The 20,422-nt window shown below is 54.6% G+C and overlaps 7 protein-coding genes and 1 non-coding gene across 8 annotated transcripts; 4 read left to right on the top strand and 4 right to left on the bottom strand.

The window, feature by feature from the left end:
* Positions 1-706: 706 nt before the first annotated feature.
* Positions 707-2,152, top strand: N657DRAFT_647233 (Deoxyhypusine synthase). Its single transcript, XM_062793271.1, has 3 exons — positions 707-1,699; positions 1,750-2,033; positions 2,084-2,152. The coding sequence occupies exons 1-2, from the start codon at positions 983-985 to the stop codon at positions 1,816-1,818; spliced, it is 786 nt and encodes a 261-aa protein (XP_062645528.1). The 5' UTR covers positions 707-982; the 3' UTR covers positions 1,819-2,033; positions 2,084-2,152.
* A 329-nt stretch (positions 2,153-2,481) lies between these two features.
* N657DRAFT_673032 (uncharacterized protein) lies at positions 2,482-9,285 on the bottom strand (the record flags this gene model as incomplete). The annotated part of the gene is made up of 15 exons (XM_062795670.1): positions 2,482-3,431; positions 3,494-3,764; positions 3,961-4,015; positions 4,229-4,616; positions 4,664-6,121; positions 6,157-6,325; positions 6,366-7,000; positions 7,042-7,407; positions 7,473-8,026; positions 8,069-8,152; positions 8,257-8,380; positions 8,429-8,620; positions 8,669-8,719; positions 8,776-9,012; positions 9,061-9,285. The coding sequence occupies 15 exons, from the start codon at positions 9,283-9,285 to the stop codon at positions 2,589-2,591; spliced, it is 5,652 nt and encodes a 1,883-aa protein (XP_062645527.1). The 3' UTR covers positions 2,482-2,588.
* A 941-nt stretch (positions 9,286-10,226) lies between these two features.
* Positions 10,227-12,046, top strand: N657DRAFT_665056 (uncharacterized protein). The gene is made up of 5 exons (XM_062795275.1): positions 10,227-10,785; positions 10,845-11,071; positions 11,122-11,533; positions 11,589-11,772; positions 11,821-12,046. Exons 1-5 carry the CDS (start codon positions 10,725-10,727, stop codon positions 11,936-11,938), a joined length of 1,002 nt encoding a protein of 333 aa, XP_062645526.1. The 5' UTR covers positions 10,227-10,724; the 3' UTR covers positions 11,939-12,046.
* N657DRAFT_94652 (uncharacterized protein) lies at positions 12,032-12,533 on the top strand. Its single transcript, XM_062797610.1, has one exon. The coding sequence runs from the start codon at positions 12,178-12,180 to the stop codon at positions 12,427-12,429; it is 252 nt and encodes an 83-aa protein (XP_062645525.1). The 5' UTR covers positions 12,032-12,177; the 3' UTR covers positions 12,430-12,533.
* A 155-nt stretch (positions 12,534-12,688) lies between these two features.
* N657DRAFT_t109 lies at positions 12,689-12,760 on the top strand. Its single transcript has one exon. It is a non-coding gene; the product is annotated as a tRNA-Gln (tRNA).
* A 4,076-nt stretch (positions 12,761-16,836) lies between these two features.
* On the bottom strand, positions 16,837-17,281 carry N657DRAFT_647228 (uncharacterized protein). Its single transcript, XM_062793270.1, has 2 exons — positions 16,931-17,281; positions 16,837-16,870 (listed from the first exon to the last, which is right to left on the bottom strand). The coding sequence occupies exon 1, from the start codon at positions 17,181-17,183 to the stop codon at positions 16,938-16,940; it is 246 nt and encodes an 81-aa protein (XP_062645524.1). The 5' UTR covers positions 17,184-17,281; the 3' UTR covers positions 16,837-16,870; positions 16,931-16,937.
* An 832-nt stretch (positions 17,282-18,113) lies between these two features.
* N657DRAFT_576927 (uncharacterized protein) lies at positions 18,114-18,389 on the bottom strand (the record flags this gene model as incomplete). Its single annotated transcript, XM_062789218.1, has 1 exon — positions 18,114-18,389. One exon carries the CDS (start codon positions 18,387-18,389, stop codon positions 18,114-18,116), a length of 276 nt encoding a protein of 91 aa, XP_062645523.1.
* An 867-nt stretch (positions 18,390-19,256) lies between these two features.
* N657DRAFT_576971 (uncharacterized protein) lies at positions 19,257-20,153 on the bottom strand (the record flags this gene model as incomplete). Its single annotated transcript, XM_062789224.1, has 1 exon — positions 19,257-20,153. A coding segment is annotated over one exon (897 nt), but the record flags the coding sequence as incomplete, so codon positions are not given.
* Positions 20,154-20,422: the final 269 nt, after the last annotated feature.

Genomic DNA, 20,422 nt, shown 5'->3' with positions numbered 1-20,422 from the left:
CCGGGCCCTGCAGACTGTGCAGAGGAGTGGAACCTCCAACCGCTGAGTTTGCTCCACATTTTCGACCTCCAAGCGACAAACAGGAATGTGGGTCGTGCAGCCCAAGCCGCTCGTGCCGCGTGCTAGTCCCAAGCTGGCTAGATCTGCAGGAGCCGGCGCGCTGAAAGCCCACCTTGACAATCGCCCCTATTGGTGGGATCGGCCAATGCGGCAGAGATTTAAATGTTAGTGCAGAGCGCCAAGACCAACCTTACCCAGTGCCCTCAATCTCCTTTCAAAATATCGCAAGGCATTTATTTGTATGCATATCGAGGCTCGAAAGTTGAAAGATCTTTACATCCCTGGACTCATCTTCTGATCGGAGCTTGGCTTAGTATTAGTAGCAACCGCTGACCGCCATAAAATTTCATTCGGAACCAGGTACCGTGAGTGGCAAGTTGGGCGCATCACTTAATCCTCAGGGTTCATCTGAAAGATTTCAAACTTAGCTGATCACGGCGACGTGGTTCAGGCCACCAAAGGGTGCCGATCACCGTCGCTCTCAGAAGGTGTTGAACATAAGCTGTAGGCAGCTGACAAGTACCACCGACACCAACCGACACCCTTTACTCACGCACACCCCCACAAGATGAACGCGAATGCACCCCCCAGCGCTGCCACAGAGGCAGTGTTGGTCAAGTCGGTCGAGATGCCTGAGGGCTCACAAAAGGTAGAGGAGCTCGACTTCAACAAGTTCAAGGGCCGCCCCATCACCGTCGACGACCTCTACCAAGGCATGAAGCACATGGGCTTCCAGGCGTCATCCATGTGCGAGGCCATCCGCATCATCAACGAAATGGTACGAATCGGTTGACCTTGCTTGCAAACGGCGCCAGAGTACGTCGGCACGGGCGCAGTCCGCACCACTAACTGACTCCAGCGAGCATGGCGAGACCCGGAGTCCGGAGACAAGACTACCATCTTCTTGGGCTATACATCCAACATGATCTCATCCGGCCTCAGGGGCATCTTCCGGTACCTTGTCCAGCAGAAACATGTCTCGGCCATTGTGACCACAGCAGGAGGGATTGAAGAAGACTTCATCAAGTGTCTCGGTGACACCTACATGTCCTCCTTCAGCGCCGCCGGCGCCGAACTGCGTGCCAAGGGTCTCAACCGGATAGGCAACCTGGTCGTGCCCAACTCCAACTACTGCGCCTTTGAGGACTGGGTCGTCCCCATTCTCGACAAGATGCTGGCAGAGCAGGAGGCCAGCCGTGGGACCGACGACGAGGTCAACTGGACGCCCTCCAAAATCATCCACCGTCTCGGCAAGGAGATCAACGATGAGCGGTCCGTCTACTACTGGGCGTACAAGAACGACATCCCCGTCTTCTGTCCTGCATTGACGGACGGCAGTCTCGGCGACATGCTGTACTTCCACACCTTCAAGTCCTCGCCCAAGCAGCTCAGGGTAGACATTGTCGAGGACATCCGCAAGATCAATACCATTGCCGTAAGGGCGCACCGCGCTGGCATGATCATTCTGGGTGGCGGAGTGGTCAAGCATCACATCGCGAACGCGTGCTTGATGCGGAACGGGGCTGAGTCGGCGGTGTATATCAATACCGCCCAGGAGTTTGACGGGAGTGATGCTGGGGCGCGGCCAGACGAGGCCGTGTCATGGGGCAAGATTAAGGTTGGGGCAGACGCAGTCAAGGTGAGTTGGGCTCGTCGAAGTTCTTTGGCTGGTTGCTAATCACTTTCAAGGTGTACGTCGAGGCTACAACTTGCTTCCCATTCATCGTAGCAAACACTTTTGCAAAAGACGACCAATAGGACTACACTTTACCCGTCCACCTTTCTCCGGTTACAATCACACGGATAGATGGCTCCTGCTGATCAAGCAGAGTTGCTTGCCACTCCCAAATCCAAAACGATCTGACCTAGCAAGCAAGCTGGACACCCGAGAATTGCTCTTATACATCGACATGTGCTTGGACAATCGTAAAGTGCCCTCGCAGAAGTCTTGTCACCTCTGTTTATATGTAAATGTATGGAGAAAGCCTTACGCCCAGTTGCACCGCTAACAACCGGCCCGCAGGAACGAGAAAGCGTCTGCAGCTTAAGAATGTGAGTCTCTAGCCAAGATAGTCCCATAGATGTATTGTGGCTATCTTTTGGCATCTGTCGTTGTTGAAACTTGTATTTATGAGTGATTTTGGCTGTGATTTCAGGGAGGTGACCACACTTTTGCGATAGGTACTATGACCGAGTTGTTGGCTCTAACGTCCCCAAGGTGAGGAAACGGTAATGGGGGTTATGTACTTGAGGGTATACTTCATGGGCAGAGGATATTCACCGTTCTCTAAAAACCGGTGAGAAAGCCCTTACACCGAGCCTTGTGGGGATCGGCGCTGGGGAATGTAACCCAGCTACGACGCTAACGAGCAACTCAACACTGGTGAGAGTGGAACGGACATGACACGAGGGAAGTATGTCTGGTGAATAGGATGTATGTAATGTAAAGGTATTGAACTGGAACTGGACATCGCATTCGTCACGCTAGAGACATCCATTATGGGCATACCACACCCCAATGTGCACACTTACTTCTCCTTCGCAGCATCCGCCTCGGCCCTCCTCCTCGCCCCAAGCACCGCTTTGCCCACGGTACTCGCATTCTCCTTCCCAATCTCCCTCGTAATCCACTCCCCAATATCAACAACCTTATCCAAGTCCACGCCGGTATCCATGCCCAACGTCTCCATAAAATACACCATATCCTCCGTCGCCACATTCCCTGTGGCACCCGGCGAGTATGGACATCCGCCCAGCCCACCCACACTGCAATCAAACGTCCTGATGCCGTGTTCGAGCGCAACAGCGGTGTTCACCAGCGCCTGGCCGTACGTATTATGGAAATGCATCGCAACGTCTTCGTTCCGTACGCCGGCCTTGCTCAAGCAATTCAACAGTTCTTTGGTCCGCGGCGCGGTGCCCATGCCCGTCGTGTCGCCCAGCGCGATCTCGTCGGCGCCCATCTCGAGCAGCTCCGTCGCGATCTCGGCCACCTTGTGCGGGGCCACGTCGTACCCCTCGAACGGGCAGCCCAGCACCACTGAGATGTAGGCGCGCACGCGCAGCGAGTGCGTGTCCTTGGCCGCTTGGATGACCTGCTTGAAGCTGGCCAGGGAGGCGGCGATGGAGGTGTTGAGGTTGCGCTGGGAGAAGGACTCGGTGGCGGAGGCGAAGACGGCGATTTCGAGGGCGGGTTTCGTTAGTTGCGGGGAGGAGCCCTCAGTTGCGAAGCTGGTCGGATGTTGGGAGAGGATGGCAAAGGCGTTGTTTAGGCCTTTGAGGTTTGGGGCGAGGAAGGAGAAGGTGAGTGGGTGTGTGGACGAGGGCGGCTCCGTGAGAAGGTGTTGGAGGATCTCTGACGAGTTGTCCATCTGTTTGACGTGTTAGGCGTCTGCATAATTTGGATAGGACGGGGACCTAATGGAGGTCAGACCTGGGGCACCCACTTTGGCGAGACGAACGATCCGGCTTCGATAGTCGTCAAGCCCGTCTTTGCCAAGCGGTCAATTAGGTCCAGCTTAATGGCCAGCGGGATGGTCTTTCTTTCGTTTTGGAGGCCATCGCGGGGCCCGACCTCGACGAGTTTGACGCGGTAATCGGACGAGGGGCGCTGCGTATCCGATGCTGTTGCTGTCGCAAACGTCCGGGCAGGGCGATGCATGCGCGGCCGCAAGGCCAGCATTCGACGGGAAAACAGCGTGTACCTCGTCATTGTATATGTTGGTTAGCCCATGAATGAGAAGGGTTGGAGTAGATGGTTCCAGGTCGCCAGTGGGCGGCTGTTGGCAGCCGAAGAGGTATCTGGAGATGCCGAGTGACGTCGCATAGCATCGGCGTTAGAGTTGCAGGCGTTGATAGCACGTGACTGATGACAGAGATCATGTCAAGTGGGGCTCTCACCAGGCTCTTCTTGTCAATCCCGAATCCATTTCACACGGAAACAGCGCTTGAAATCCTGCTCAAAGAACAACATCACTCATCAAAATCATCTGGTGCTCTTGACCTTCCCTTTTCCTTCAGAATATGATGTATTCAACCGTGTCCTTCGAGGAGAGAGAAACGAATGAAATATCCAAGCAAAAACCATCAACCCCATTTTACTCGTTGATCACACTGGTTGACAGTGTCTGCGAAGTCCTGCTAACAGGCAACAATGCCCTCTCCTTACTCCCCTCCTCCCCGAACAAAGCCTTATGCTCAAACTCTAGAAAACCCTGGAACACGGCTACCTCATTACGATACGCCATGGCCACCGAACTCTTCTTACACACGATACGCGCAATCGGCTTCCCCCCCGTCTGCCATACCGAGGGTATGAAGAAGTGCCGGATATAGTACCCGGTCTTACTGCTACTCCCAGCCGAATTCGGACTCAAACTCTCCAGACTAATCGAGCACACCCACCCGCGCCCGCTCATAAACAACAGACTGGACCGATGGATCCCGAGCACTGACTTGACGTGCGACACGAGCTGGCGCGCTGTGCAGGCGATCTGGACGTTGGTGGTCGTTGCCGGGTCGTCGATCGCGGCGAGATCGATTGTGAGAAATCCTGTCTGTGACGAGTGCGGCATGGCGATAGTTTGGACGAGTGTGCCTAGACCTGGGCGGGAATGCCACTCGTCCGAGAGGGCGACGGGTGTGGAGGTGAGCTCAGGAGGAAGGTCGATGGCGATGCCGCGTGCCCGGGTTTCGTGACTGAGGTCTTTCCAGCGAAACAGGTGCAGGACTGCGCCCCGTTGTCGAAGAGGAGGAGGCGGGCAGGGTCGGTGGGGTGTGACAGCCAACGGGCTTTGTTTTGGGAGTGGGTGGACTGCGCGATGCAGCCGCAACCCGGCGAGTGCAATTCCTCGCCGGACTGGGTTGACACGAGGAATGTGGATGCGTCCGGGCTGATGAGAGCCTGCAGGACGGTGTCGGCGGCGCGGAAGTCGAGGATCGTTTGGAACTGTTGAAGCTGGAGTTGCTGGTGCTGCTTTTGTACTGCTGTTGCTGCAGCAGTGGAGGTCGGCAGCCTCAGCCGTGTGGCAATGCATCGGCGAGAGGCATCGACACTGAACAGCACGTTTCTTTGCGCGTTCCACTCGACGTGGCGGATGTCCACCATGCGAGCATGGAACTGGAACTCGGCGCACACCCTACTTGAGCTGATGTCGTGCACCGTGATGGATCCTTCCTCGCGACCGCAAAAGACATAGTTCGACTCTCCCGCCTGCGTCATGGCGGTGATCGCCTTGCTTCTTTCAAACGTCCGAGTACAGATCAGGTTTGACGCAGGCATCACGTAGTCGTCAGCCTCGCTCGAGTTGTCGTCCGTGAGGTTCTTCTTGATGAGAACGGCTGGCTCCCAGACATTACGACTATTGCCCCGGATATCAAAGAGCCGCAGGCTGTTGGCCGCGAACACGATGCCCATGATGCGCTCCTCCAGAGACTCGATCCGGCACAGCAGCCGAAACCCGTCAAAAGCAAACAGCGAGATGACGCACTCGCTGTCTCCCGCAGCCAAGGTATGCCCATCGGGGGACGCCGCCAACGTGTGTGCGTTCAAGTGGTAGCTATGCTTCTGCTGTAGCGTCCAGGGATCCAGCGTGACAAGGTCCCCGTCCTGGTACGCCACAGCCATGAGATTCTGCTCGGCATTCTCATTGAACGCCATATCCAGCACCTGCGGCGGGATCCCTCCATCCTCATACCCCTCCTTCTCAAACTCCTCCACCCTCTCATCGCTCTCATAATAAGACAGCTTTAGGTGCGAGCTGCGGTACGCAATCGCCGCGATGCCCAACATGGGACTGATCCGTATCAGCATCGGCATCGTCCTCTTCTGCACATATTCCCCGCCATCCGAGTCGGACTCCGACGACGACGACAAGTCCTCCTCCAGAATCGCCAACTCATCAAGCCGAACCCCGTTCTTCGCCCGATACACATAAACCTCCCCGTTCCTCAGGGGCACATAAACCTTCGAATCATCCGGACTAAACCGGAATGAAAGCGGCTGCTCCGGCAACGTCGCCGACCATAATAGCGCATGCTTCGTACCGCCTCCACCCCATACCTTGAGCGTTCTCAACCCAGCCGGTAGATCTTGACGGAGCCGTCGCTGAGGCCGACCGCAAAGAACTGATCCGCGCAGGCGATTGACAGGACGCGCGAGGTGAAGCTAAACGACGACAGCCGCTCGTCCCAGTCGTTGTTGAAGGTGCAGAGAACCTTTTGCTTGAACTGATCCCGGGCGAAACTTCCAGTGGATGATGCTTGACTTGGGGCAGAGCAGAGGGATGAGTCAGTAGATGGAGGACGCGGTGTTGAGGAGGTTTTGGCCGTGAATGGCGGATAGTCGGACCAGATCGTCGACGAAGCGGAAGGCTAGCTGGTAGTCTGAGTCGAGCGGGGACGAGGTGACTACCTGCCGGTCGAGGTAGTCTTTGAGGTTTTGAATGGTGCGCGTCAGGAGGGAGAGGCGGCCGGTTCTGGCGACGCGCTCAATCCAGGTTAACACGTTGGATGAGAAAAAGGTGCCGAGGAGGGGAAGGAGTTCGAGGGTGGATTCCGAGGGCGAGCAGTGCGCGAGGTGGTATGAGAAGTTGGTGCTGGCGTAGTCGTCGAAGATGGCGTTGTTGTCGATCTTGGAGGAGACGGCAGGCCCCCGACGTGTGCGCGGCGGGCTGAAGTTGCGGCCGTTGAGGTGCTGCAGGCAGAGCTCGGCGATGCGGGCGTGGGACCAGGAGCGCGGGATATAGTAGTCGGTCTGTTCCCCGGTCAAAAACTCTTTGACGGTCTGGTGCATAACTTGGACGAGGTTGTTGTCGACGGTAATGAGGTTGCCGCAGATTTGGGCGAATCGGTCGGATGTCCTCAGCGTCTGGTTGATGTCCAACCGCACCACCTCCCGCAAGTCATCCGTTGTTAGGGGTTTTCGGGCGCAGACGACCCACTTCAAGACGCAGTGGCGAGATCCCCGTTGGGCGACTCCACGATGCTCTTCAGAATGCCGCTGTACATGCCGCTCATCTCGGACGGCACCTGGTCGAGGGTCTTACGCATGGCTTCAATAATGTGGGCCTCGTCCAAGCGCGTCATGATCAAAGACGCCCAGAGGAAGATGCCGTTCGATTTTTCGATTATCTCAGCCACTAGGTCGCCTTCCTCTTCATCTCCATTGAAGTCTTGGATGATGTTCGGGGACAATTTCGACCTCACAAAGGCATCGTTATCCCTCAGCGACTCGGCTTGCCCAGTATCCAATTCCACACGCATAATCCGCTCCTGGTTCAGCAGACGCTCGACATGGCCGCTAGGGCGGCTAGTGATGAAATCCGAAGTGGAGCAGTCGCCTCGATCCTGGCGAACATGGACATGAGCGTGGTCAGCAACCGCGAAGGGCACTCATCCAGTGCGTCGATAACCCAGTACTGGGGCTGAGACAGAGCCATCTTGAAGATGCGCCCCAGGAATATGTTGTTCCAAACCATAATGTGGTCGCTCTGGCTGTCGATGGTCTCGCCCTCCTCCATCATGGCGAGAAACGTGTGCCGGATTTGAAAGTTTGACTCCGCCATCTGCAGCGCCATTGACAAAAGGAACTGCGTCAGGCTTGGCTTCTCGTTATTCTTGAAGAAGAAGTAGGCACCATCCAGGTTGGCGGACTCGAGGTACTTGATGACGTGCCCGGAGGCAACCGACTTGCCCGAGCCCGGCAGGCCGTTGAGCCACAGGAATCGCGGCGTCATCTTGGAATGGCCTGAAGTGATAGCCTTGACCGTGAAGTTGGCGTCCATGACATCGCACTCGAGCCAGTCGTGGAATGACTGGTGGTCCGTCAGCCATTCGCAGGATCCCGTGTGCAGCTTGTCAAGCATCCGTATGAAGTCGCCATCTGGGCCATCTGCGACGTCGAAGGCTTGGGCAATCTGTTTCATTTGTGTTCGGTGGTCTTCGGACTTGTCTACGACATCTGTGTCTGTTAAGTTACAGCTACGGCCAGTTGTAACCCCTCGCTTACAGTCTTTCTCAATCTCCTCAATGGTGGTGTTGAAGCAGCGAAGCAGGATGTTGTAGACTAGTTGGGGTCCTCTACTGAGTTGAACTTGACCAACCGGCGGTGGTCAGCCTGCAGGTATTGAGTGTGCTCCCCAGGCAATCCTGTCAAGGGTTAGCATAGTGGATATGGCGCATCGACTGGAGCCCTACCCATAACGGCCGACTCCTTCTCGACGATCATCGTATTGGTTGGACCTGTAGAGGTTGGAAGGCCCTCGAAGAAGGACCAGAGACGCACATCGTTGCAGACGTGCCAGAGTTCATCGTTGATGGCCTAAAGTGTCAGGGTGGGCGAACACATCCAAATCCTGCGTGAGCGTACCTGCAATATCCCGGAGCCAGGGATTAACTCCTTGACGAAAGCCTTTGACCCGGAGCCGATGGACATGGAGATCAAGGTCGTGACGAAGGCGCTGGAGTCGGCACCCCGGTGCGGCGTGCCCAGGAAATACAAACTGTGAATTCTGTTCGCAATCTCTGTATAGATCGGATCTCTTCTCGCGAGGAGGTAGGCCTACGGGGTCAGCTAAATATGCCCACCGGAAATGGATTTTGAGCCTACTTTTTTCACCACTGATCCTCCCATGCTGTGCGCAACGAGCACAATCGGCGTCTGCGTGGGAGATCAGCTGTCCATCCGGTGTTGGATCAGGTAACTATCCAACTCACATTGCCATTCTTCTTCAGATTAGGCGAGTTGTACATGTCTGCAAGAAAGGCCTGGCCGAAGTCGTGTATGGTTAGAGTGCTTTGCTGTGACTTGGTCCAGTCCGAGTCATAGCCAAAGCTGTGAATGCGGGCGTGTCTGAATTCCGCTTCAAAGGGCAGCCATTCCTTTGGCCAGAAGGTAGACGGGTCTGAAGAGGCACTCCAGGATCTTCTCGAGCCTCCATTGAGGCCGTGTACCTGGAATCTCAGTTTGCCCTCTTTGACAGTGCATTGTGGGGGGCTCACAAATATAAAATCTACACGTGGTTCAGAAGGTTCATGCAAGAGCGTCAGTCTCAAGGCCCCCTTTGTGCCTTCGGGTGACTGAGACGTTTTAGAACGCGCTGGGGACGTCGCTCGCCGGAGGCTCTGGAGTCTGCCTCGGAGGCTGCTGGGCGATGGCTGGCGGTCTTGATCGTCTTGGATGGAGAGACTAGGGACTCCAAGCTTGTCCCATCTGATGCGCTCCATGTTGAAGAGGGTCGTGGCTGCCAGGTCTGTGCCTTTTACTTCGTTAGTTTTGTTGGGAAAAGGGGGAACCTAAATGTCTTACATGAGCAGCCATGCTACGCTGGCGCTCTGTGTTCTTCCAGACTTGCACAAAACACGGGGATAGATATCCCGGATTATCGGCGAGACTCCTGAATACTTCGTTATCCACCAGCGTACTGATTTAGTGGCACGGAGGACAGATGCACTCTTGGTATCAAGATGGCCAATGTTGAGGGTGAAGGGAACCTGAATCTTAAACTTCGCTCAAACGGAGGATATGCAAAACTCAGGAAAGACTTCTGAGAAGGGAAGACGCGGAAACAAAGCTCGACAGGGCTGTCTACGAGACAAAACCCGAGAACCCAAAGCAGGGGCGGCAGCCGCTGGCAGAGGCACTGGTGGTGGCCAAGATCTGGTGACATCTTGCCTTTGAGGCCGTCTCGCTGTGGGGAGTCTGAGTATGAGGTCCCCTTGGCATTGTTCCGTGGTTTTAGCTGAGATCTCTTCTTTTGACTCCTGAGTGGAGACTGCTGATTGACATGGACTCTTCGAACAATGTGCATCATGATTGAAGTTGAAACGCTCGGCTGGTCATGACCCGGTCTTGAACCCGAAGATTGCCATCCGGCTGGGTCTGTCAGCGCCGCAGGAGAGTCAATGTTTCTGTATCTGCGACAGTAGATACGATGAGAACCCTGTTCTGCCGGAATGCGGATATCAGACGATTATTGGGTTTTGATTAAATTCCCGTTGGGTCCTGAATCAAGATATTCGTTTCTGAGATTGCAAGGCAGATGAAAGGGGAAGTCTGCGCATTCTTCTTCTGCTGGATTGGAAGGAGCTCCCGTGCTGCACAGAGTCTTCCTCTAACACTGTGACCACCCTCGAGGCTCGTTCCCTCCCAATCCCCTTCAGCTTCAACACTTCATCGCACCACCACTCTGTCCAAGCTGAATTCGAAGTGCTGAACATCTAGAACTGGCTCATAACCAACCCGTAATCATCCCCTCCCGGTTTCAAAGGAAACGCGAATCAACATTGCCGCCTTCTCCTTTCTCGCACGTTGGGTTATGCTGGGTGGGAGGAACTGAAACCAACATGACCAGCCGGCAAATGCAGGTGACCTTGTTCACCGACCCAGAATGAGCGACTCAAGGACTGGCTCTCAAAACAACCCCTTTCATTGGCCGTCATTCCAAACTCCGCCCTGCGTCACCAGCGACCGACGGCGCAGGTCGCCGCATGGTTGCAGGCACATTCAGCAAGAGGTTTCTGTGCCGTCTCAACAGGCACGCGACACATAGATTCTCCGGTTATTTTAAAGATGCGTTGTTAATGCCTGAGATCCTGCCTGTTCGATCACCCAAATCTGCCCTTGATCGGGATTCGAACAAGCAGGGCACCAGGTCTGATCAATCATGGCCACCGACGAGAGAGATGTGGATGAGCATCTAAAGCTGGATGAGAATCTTCTTGCTGGTACGTGAATCTCTTCGTTGTCATGCTGAAACTTGAGGCTGACCCTTCGTTCACTCAAGCCCTTCCTGAGGGGGGCAAGGTAGTCTCCGTCAAACCCTCCGGCCTGAGCGACTATTGCAACACCTACCGCATCGAGGTGAAGCTACCGGACGGCAGCTCTCTGGTCTTCTTCGAAAAAGAAGGAACCGGCGAAGAAGGCCAGGGCTGTGTGGAATCGGCCTTCGTATCCGAATCTGCCACCTACGAGTTCATTCCCGAGCATGTCCCACGGCCAATCACCATGGGCGTCTACAAGTCCCGTCCTGACAAGCACTTCTTCCTCGCTCGTTCATCGAGATGATCGAGGACGACATCCCCCGTTCGGAGTCGTACATGTCCGCCGTGGCGGCCCTTCACAGCCGCAGCATGGGCAAGTTCGGTTTCCCCGTCAACACGCGCTTCGGCAATCTCGAGCAAGACAACACCTGGACCGCGAGCTGGGAGGAGTACTGGACGAGGCAGATGAAGGGTTTCCTTGAGCGCGAGGACGCTGCTCACAACGGGGAGCCGCATGAGGAGCTTGAGAGGCTGCGGCCCCTGTTCTTGAACAAGGTGCTGCCTCGGTACCTGCGCCCATTGGAATCTAACGGCCGGTCAGTCACGCCGTGCCTGATCCACGCCGACCTCTGGCTAGGCAACGTCAAGTACATGAATGACGGTGAGACGGTGTGTATGTACGATGCCTGTGCCATGTGGGGACATAATGAAGGTAAGTTTGTATCATGATATATCCCCTCTTCAGGCAGCTAACTGCTGTTCCACAGTTGACCTCGGTGTCTTCCGCAATCCTAGATATCCGCTCGGCAAGCCATACCTGAAGGAGTACTGGAAGCATGTTCCCATCTCTGAGCCGGAGGAGGACGTTGACAGCCGAAATACCCTCTATATGCTCAGGTGCCAGATTCTGCTGTCGATTCTCCACCCGCATGACCACAAGCTGCGTGAGATGTGTGTTTCTCCCTGGCTTAGTAGTGGAGACTGTGGCTGACTTTCCAGCTTCGTAAGCAACATGCGTCACCTGGTGGAGCGAGTGCAAGAAGAGGAAGCCGCGGAGAGCAGCCGGCCGGTAGCTCAGTTTCATCTCCAGGATAATTTTCTCGTGGTGGTAATGTAGGTCCATTTACCCAGTAGGGCCATGGCTTACAGATGAATTCAACCATGTGGTTCTGTATCGCGTTTAGAGAAGCTAATACAAATTGAGACGCGAAGAGCGTATTTACACCCACACTATGGCGCCAGGGACCTCCAGGCGAAAAGCTCTTTAGGGAGCTGGCTTGCGAAGAAACGTACGGAGTTTAGAAACCAAGTACGTCAATCGCAAGACTCTGACCCGGTTCTACCCTTTACGTCTCTATGACAAAGCCACGGCAGGATGGATGCAGTTGCTTCCTGGTACAGCTACCTGTCTGTCTCTCATTTATTATTGCCCATCGCCTGGTGGCTTGTGTCCGCGACTTATTGGACGAACGAAGACAATTCTACACGGGAGGTGAAGTGTCGCAGGTGGTGCTGACTTCAGGGCTAGTTAGTAGTTACTTGTATTGTACTTGTACAATCCAACCGTGGTTTGTTTGTTCATTTAGCGTAGCAGACGGCAGGCCCTAGCGAGAATAGGGGGGATTGGACGGAAGAAGGTGAGAAAAGGAGGAGAGTTGGAAGATAGAAGGAGGAAAATAAAGAAGAACAGAGAGAATAAGAAAGCAACAGCAGGCAGAAAAGAAGGTAGAAGAACTAAAAGCCGAATACAAGACAGTTTTGTTCTCTGCTTCATTGCCGAGTTCTGCGACAATGAATGAATTTAACTTTGACTGGATCCGGCAAGTAGTGTTAATAAGATTAGGAAGGGACCTCAAATGACTAGTAGGGTTCTATAGTGTAGCGGTTATCACTCCGGATTCTGATTCCGGCAACCCCGGTTCGATTCCGGGTAGGACCTTCCATTTTGTCCTAACTCTTTTCATCGCTAGGATAATCTTCAGGCTATAAGTCCACTGTTGATACACGTCAAATCTTGTCTTTTTGCCCATTTTTGCTTTTTTTTTCTCCCCTTTTCCCGCACAATAAAAATGTAACTTGTCGTTGATGTCATGCAAACACGACGGAACTTCGACGCAAACCAATCCGTCAAATGGGGTGGCTTCTTGCCGCATGCACCCTCGCGCCGGTACAAGGTGCTCGAAATCGGTATCAAAATGATCCCTTCATTGAACTATATTCGAGTCTGCGGTCATAATATGGCTAGGTTTGAACATGTGTTGTGAATCAATTGCAGAACCAACATCAATTTTTGGCACTGCAAATCGGCACTGATGAGTATAGATGCCTCATCATCAAGCACAGAACTGAAGACTTTCGCATCGCATCTGTTCAAACTTTAACCTAACTACACTAGGTAAACGTTAGGTATGAATAGTCGGGTTGACAGGTTCTTACGCCCAGCCCGGCTGACCAATGTGCTTGCACTTCTTTCATTACTGCCGCAGACTCGATCATTAAGTTACTCTTTCGATTCCGACTCAACTAAAACTGTATGGCCTCGACCACCCAACCCTTGACTTTGCTCTTGAGACGGTTCATCAGCCGAAACCTCCAGGATGCGACCGACGGAAGTGGCTCGGTGTTCCTCTTCGCCGGGCTCGGGGTCGGAGGGCCTGGACCCCTCGCCAGGAAAGGGAGACGGAACCCTGCGGTCCGGGCCCGATCTGAATGACGACGGAGAGCGCGCGGCAAGCAAGCAGCGAGACCGATGGAACCCAGTCTTGGAAGTCTTCCTTGCCATTGTGTATGACTAGGAGCGAAGGGGGAAGACATCTCGGGAGACTCTCAGCGCTGCACCAGCAGGCACTCGACCGGATTAAAGCGGCATCACCGCTGTGTCATTTGCCTCCTACTTTGTCTTTCAGCATATGCTGTTCGTTGATTACTTGTCCCTCGTTCCCTCATTCTGTCGCCGTAGCTAGTGTCTAGATATTCCTTCCTGAAGGACGACGTAGGTATGCTGGAGAACTTCTCCGCATATCTCATTGCTACCGCGTACCTCTGGATGGAGAACGGCGCAACCACGGACCAAGCCGCATATGACGGCATTAGCCCGGGCTTGGCTGTATGGGACGGCATGATGAAACGCTGCCAGGTGGACAGGCTTAGCTATCGGATGGGGGTGGGAGATATCGTTACCTTACTCTACTGGTATTACACCCGCCGCGAGCCTGTTGATAGAGAGGAGTTCAAGAAGGGATATACGGGATACACAGGCGTACTACAGAAGATGATCGACGAGATCCTGGCGCCGGGACAGACCGCTTGGTGCACAAGCTCTCGCTGGACGTCCATGTGCTCATTCCTCATTATGTCCAGCGGAGAGACGATAGGGAGCGGGTGACGTCGATTGCCAGAGACCCGGCGAGCGAGTATGGGCTATTGATTAGATTTTCTGGACATGACGGCCAGAAGACGACATGAAGAAAGGGGTTTCCGGGGGTTCTGACCGAAACTGAGGTGATTGGCCATAACGGTGACGATTCACGCGGATGCATTTCCGGCGATCAGTTGGGCCGGGGATACCTCCGCAATCGTCATCGGACGAAACTGGAACGATCCGGCACACCTGCCCGACTGGGCCTCACACAATGCGGCACCTGACAATGCCACTTCTCGGCGCCGAGCACATGGTCGCCATTCCCGTACGGAGTCAGTTCGCCAAACGCAACTCGGTGGCGTATTGCGGCGCCACCCCGGGATGCACGACCGGAAGTCTCGGAGCGCACAGCCCACCATGGTTGACGAGACGCTCGGCCACCCGGCATCAAGTTCAGCTAATGCTTGCATGCATCAATTTTCCCGGTCCATTTAAAATATCGACAACAAGTTTGAGACGGTTTCCATCACGACAACAGACCTGAAATCTGAATCTTCTCTGTATCTTCCACTTCCTCCCAGACCGGCCGTAACAGGTTGTGCCAAGCCGGCATGTCAGCGTTGCCCGCGCACCACGGGCATAAAAGCTGACGAAACGCTTGTTCCAAGCGCCAGCCTCTGAAGTGGCAAAACGATGCGACCAGATACCGGTGTTGTCCAAGCTGCATATTACCTCGGTTCTGTCTCGCGTATGCCTGAACCCAATCTGTTGGCCGCAACACCAAGGTAATTGCACATGCCCTGTTTGAGCCGTCAAACAAAAAAGAGGTCATCGTCGATGAGGTCCGTACAGTGAGGACTCAACATTTAGTTCGTGTCTGCCAGACACGCCTGCTCAGACAAAGCACCTTGTTTACGTGCATGGGCAGTTTCTGATGTCAGTTACAACGGGCCTCGCATGTTTTTGAAGGATGGAAATCACAGTGTTTGCGGGGTGGCTGGCAGTATTTCGAGGCCGGCAGAATGGGTGAAAGGAGGAAATGGAGGAACCAGAGTAAGAATCTATCAACTGACCAATGTTTTCTTTTCTGTTTTTACTCTTGTAAGCATGGACTTCGCTGCATGTCTAGCCCTTATGCGAGGAAGATTCGTGTAAGTTTCTGGGCGTATATTGGATACGAGAACGCCAATGTGAGAAGCATTATGAGCTGGTATAGGTTGTCATTCGTTCCGATCATCGGATTTCTTGATTCTATATTCGGGCAGTGTTTTGACTCGGTTGTCTTTTCAGATTCGTTTTCTCGCTCAAGAAAGCCAGAGATGGTTCCGTTTCTTTGGCGCTGCCAGATTGGGCAATTTTTCGCCCCAACTAAGTTTTCGATTGGCTAGAAAAGAGGCCAACCACTTTGTTGCGGCCCCCACGCCAGCTTGGCGCTGTCCCAGAACAAGAATTCTCCCATATCCGTTTGGTGGAACGTCTCCCTCGTTCCAGATCTTGAGGTACAGAGGAATTTAGCTCCAAACAAGACCTAACTCCACCCAACGTGCACCGCATGTTTCATGCCAATCCGTCACACGCAACCCACCGAGTACATGTCAGTCAAATTACAACTGAGGCCTCAGCGAATCAGCTATTCTTCCAATTCGAGTCAAGACCAGTGATCATATTTGCAATCAGACAGCCAGGCAGATAGATACCTTTATCTATACCATGTCGTCGGCCTTGAGAGCGGGCGACGCATGTGGCATACGTCGCCAAATGGGTTGTCCGGCGATGCCGTAGGTGCTACATTCTCCTGCACAGTTCTGCCATCCTCGCCTGCGTGATGGCACAGACGGGGATGCCCCACGGTAGGAGTTTGGACATCTGCCTACATTGTCTTTGAGAACAGATGGGAAACCACAGCCACAGATTGCAGCCACTGATTGGGCACTGGCGTTGAGGGGCAAAATTGCACACGAGCTGTCACGGTCCAACTTCATTCATGCAGCTGGCCATTGGCCATGTCTTCCAAGTTGGGGAGTAATGAGACACGACGGCTCACGTCTTGGCGTACATGCGGATGACTCGCAGCCTCGAGGCTAAGCAAGGTGCGTCACCGACCTGCAACCGCCAATGTTCTTTGTCTTGACGCCCCTAACTACCTCCACTGGATTTTGAAGGTCAAGCTCAACGTACGCCGACGTGGCAGACGACAACGTCAATACAGATGCGCTACTTGCCTCGCCGGTCGGGTCGACGGGCTGGTAATGTTGCGCAGTCGGGCTCCGGCGACGGAATTCCAGAGTGGCCGGTTCCAACTTATCCCCTGGCTTCATCACGGTATCCGCTGGTTGACGGCGCCTAACAGGCAAGTTGCGTCGAGTGACGTTGGGGAAGTATCGGGGTACGGGCCCGGGGAGGGGGGGGGGTTGGGAGGGGTTATGCAGGAGGTTAAGGGTTCCTGTTTTCAAGAACAACCCCCGGAGACTATAACCAGCATTCAGCATTTCAGCGTCCTTCTCAGCACTCCCGCCGCGAGGTGAAACGACTCTAATCACTTTTTTCTTGTTCTATTTCCCAATATGTTTCACTGTCTATCCTTTGGTTGTTCTTCCCTTGTGTCGTATCCCTACCGTGCTGAGACGACATGTGCATCATGCGCAGCCCCAACCCTGAGCCTCAAACCGCCCCTCAGGGCGGAGAGCTGTAAGTCAGATTGATAGATCCGGTTCCTGGATGACTCGAGATCTAATACGTACAGCGCAGTACGTTCTTACGCTGGTTTATAACGCTGACCACCGCCGTCTATCTGAGGAGTCCAGCCAAAAGTCAATGTGACTTCACGAATACGCCCACGGCTACGGCTACCCTTGAACACCCATACCACGCCAGGCCCCGTCGCAACACCTACAACCTCGATCGTTGCCTGGACCAGAACATGTTTGACGATGCCAACTTTGACGGTCGTGCGCCGCACCATGCAGTTCACCCTCATCTCATCCCGGGGCGTGTGTCCCATTCAACAAAGCCAAGGCGGCGATTGCCATCGACGACTTCAACATTGCCTTCGATAGAGCTACTGGAAGCGGTTCAAACGGCCAATGACCTGCGTTCCCTGTCTTTCTTGGCTTTTATTCACCCCGGACGTGCTTCGACTTCAGCGTTCCCCGCCATATAGATCCGCACCTATCCGTAACGCAGCGCCATTCCCCGCTGCTGTGGTTCGTGGATCTCGTGGGATAATAACACCGTACCCATGAACGGCGTCCGCCGCAACTTGCATGGCCCTAGATATCGCTGTTCGGAACTCACCCCGGGTACTCGGCGAACTCTTGGGTATTTGGGTCTGAGCCTACGTGACTTGGAGATTCGGGAAAAAGACGGTATCAGAAGGTTCTGCAGGCTCTGGTTGTCGGGATAATATTTAGAGGTGTAGGAAAAGACGGCATTGTTGTCCTTCAAAAGGTCCTGCAGCATTCTTGCCTCTGATCTTTGTTTCAAAGGTCAACCCGCGAACTTGATGTCGGGAGTCGCCTGACCACAGGCTTCACTCCTTTCGACAGCTCGATTCCATGGTATATATCATCCTACTACTCCAGCTCGCCACTAGTAGAAAGTCCGGTCTTTAACTCGCATCGCACATTCGCAGTTGCCGTGACCTTACTTAGCCGTATCCCGCGCCCTCGCCCAACCGAAGCGTCGGTCGAAAATGCACCCCGTCACTGAAACGACTGATAAGCCCAGAATCATCTTCGAATCCGGAACCCCGATCACAAACCACTCTGGGTAGGTACCCGTGCGACCTCTAAATTTCAGGCTCCCAATGTTAGCAGTTTTGGCAGCTAACTTGAGCATGAACACAACCTTGAACTAGCCCCGCCTCTCCCATCTTCCTTCTTCCAACTCGAACTTCACTTGGTTCCAGTCTTCTTCCATGGCAAGCAGCAACCTACGTCGTCTCAGCCAGGGACCAGCTATGCCAATCGTCGTACCAATTCGCCGACACGCCCGGTCTCTCGGGCCAAATGCGTCGGAAAAGGCGCATGTAGCGGGAGAACCATTGATTTCCTTGAAACTTTTTCAGCCGCAGCAGCCTAAGACGGCGCTCCCTGTCAAATTCCCGGGCGTGGATGACATGGCGGGCATCGTCGCGCACGTCTCGTTCCAGCAGCCAGCGACGGCCGAGGGCAATCACATACGGACGCAAACCCAGGTCCACGGGCATCATGACGCCCCGATGTGGGAAGGATCCCCCGCCTTCAGGTTGAATCATGACGCGCTCCAGCGCGACTGCCGCGCCGTGGCCGTGGTCCCGGGCTTTTGCGGCGCAAATCGTCTGAAAGATGGCCCGCGCGAGCGTCTCGTCGACGGCCGTGTTGACGAGCACGTCGCGGACATGGCCGTTGCGGTACGGACGCAGGATACAGGTCAGAGTCTGCCTGTCGAACTCGTCAAAGGAAGGGTCGACAGCTGTGTCCATATCATAACAGCCTTGTTCGTCGGGAGGCGTGCCTTGAAACCAAGGAGGAGGGGACGCGTCAAGAGTGAGGACAAGGCGGCGGAGGTTCGCGAAGCGGCCGAATGCTTTGTACAGCGCAACCTCGGCGGCGTCGCCGCGGGAACGGCGGATCTTGAGGGCTAGCGTCTCGACACGTGGGCAACGGGCAGCTAGTTCAAGGATGGCTGCTTCACTTAGGCTCTGGCCCAGCACGTCCTGCGTTCGCAGCCACAGTTCCCGCAGACCGGGGGGTAAAGCCGTGGCGAGAGACATGGTTGCTGGCCATGCGATGACCTCCAGGTTGGTGAGTCGGGGTAGACCGTGGATGAACTGTTTAACGTCGTCGTAGTACGCATTTTCTTGTTCCTCTGCGCAAGTGAACAACAACGTTGTCAAGCAGGGGAAGCTCTTGGCTCGCATGAGACCCCATAGCGCTTCGTGGCTGACAATTCGGCTTATTCTCAGGGCGCGCAGGAAGGACAACTCCGTAGTGGCTGTCCAGCTGTCAACGACCTCCTTATCCAGGGCGAGGCGAAAGCAGGTTGAGAAGCCGAAGTTTTCTAGAGCAAGACTTTTGAGTTGAGCTCGCCTGGAGGTCAAGTCCTCGCCAACATTGGTGAAGCCCTTCCACGGAGGGCGGGGCGGGAGCGGATTTCCGGCATACTCGTAGGACTCGTAGTCAAACCGTCCCTTAAACATCTGTACTTCTTTCAGATTTGGTGCCAGGCCTTTCACCATGCTATATACGGCCTCGGCATGGTAATCTGGCTGGTCGTAGTCGTCGTAGCCATCAGTGTACCACACCCAAATGCCATACAGGCATGGTGCTGTCAGAAGAGCCAGCTCCTCAGGATCTGTTTCCGAAAGATGGAGGCTGCGCAGTCTAAAAGTGTAGACACGGAGTCGGCAGCGCGGCTGATATTGGAGGAGCGCGTGGAGAAGGCAGGGCGGCAACTGAGAGGGGACCGCGTACAACACGTCACGCAGACCCTGAAGTCTCTGTACAAGGCTTGCCAACGATTGCCAAGCCGTGTCCGTCAGGATGGCGATATGGGGGGACGTGGCATGATACACGTTTGGAACGAGGGCAGAGCGGCGCTCGAGGCCTTGTAGCCTGTCTTTGTCGCCGTCGACGATCTCGGATAAACTCAGCGGGAGACCAAGAGACCAAGACCGGGTGCCGCCGCGGGCCAAGCTAAGAGCACCGTCGTTCTTGTCCCTGCCGCGGCTCGTAATCAGCAGAATTCGAACGTCGGAGAATGACGTATTGCGTTCCAGAATGCTGATACACTCGCCGACATCGAGTTCCAACTGGCGCCCGCTGTTGGCCGAGAATCGGATGGTGTGGAAGAAAAGCCTCTTGGCGACGGAATGGCAGTGCTTGCTGGCCAGTGCGAAGGATAGCAGACTGGGGCGGTGCGAAAGTCCGATATATTCGCAAACCCTAGCCAGAAGTTCTAGTGGGATAGTTTCCAGGAGTGAAGGAGGCATTGTGGATCCGGGATGGAAACCGAAAACCTGGAGCGTGGTAACTGGGGGAAGGCTTTCTTACAGGCCTCACTGGAGAGTGGGCGCCTGTCACGGTGGGAATCACTTTTCCTGCCTTCGTTGGGGTGATAGTGCGCCAGCTGGGGCCTGCAGGTGCCAGTTGTCAGGGTTCTGCCTCTGGCTCAATTGGGTGACTTGTTTAAGGTGCATTATCAGTGAGTGGCCTATCAGTGTGTGGCCCACTTCCTACTACCCTTGCTATGGCTACCCCC

Source organism: Parathielavia appendiculata (assembly GCF_033297405.1).
Source record: "Parathielavia appendiculata strain CBS 731.68 unplaced genomic scaffold N657scaffold_10, whole genome shotgun sequence".
Lineage (NCBI taxonomy): Eukaryota > Fungi > Ascomycota > Sordariomycetes > Sordariales > Chaetomiaceae > Parathielavia > Parathielavia appendiculata.
This window is presented reverse-complemented; position numbering and strand designations above follow the sequence as displayed.

Excerpts from the sequence above, each read along its gene's own strand:
- N657DRAFT_647233 (XM_062793271.1), top strand. The coding sequence starts at position 983 with ATGATCTCATCCGGCCTCAGGGGCATCTTCCGGTACCTTGTCCAGCAG. Across the intron at positions 1,700-1,749 it reads TTGGGGCAGACGCAGTCAAG|GTGTACGTCGAGGCTACAAC; the intron begins GTGAGTTGGGCT and ends ATCACTTTCAAG.
- N657DRAFT_665056 (XM_062795275.1), top strand. The coding sequence starts at position 10,725 with ATGGCCACCGACGAGAGAGATGTGGATGAGCATCTAAAGCTGGATGAG. Across the intron at positions 10,786-10,844 it reads GGATGAGAATCTTCTTGCTG|CCCTTCCTGAGGGGGGCAAG; the intron begins GTACGTGAATCT and ends CGTTCACTCAAG. Across the intron at positions 11,773-11,820 it reads GACCACAAGCTGCGTGAGAT|CTTCGTAAGCAACATGCGTC; the intron begins GTGTGTTTCTCC and ends CTGACTTTCCAG.
- N657DRAFT_94652 (XM_062797610.1), top strand. The coding sequence starts at position 12,178 with ATGACAAAGCCACGGCAGGATGGATGCAGTTGCTTCCTGGTACAGCTA.
- N657DRAFT_647228 (XM_062793270.1), bottom strand. The coding sequence starts at position 17,183 with ATGGGACACACGCCCCGGGATGAGATGAGGGTGAACTGCATGGTGCGG.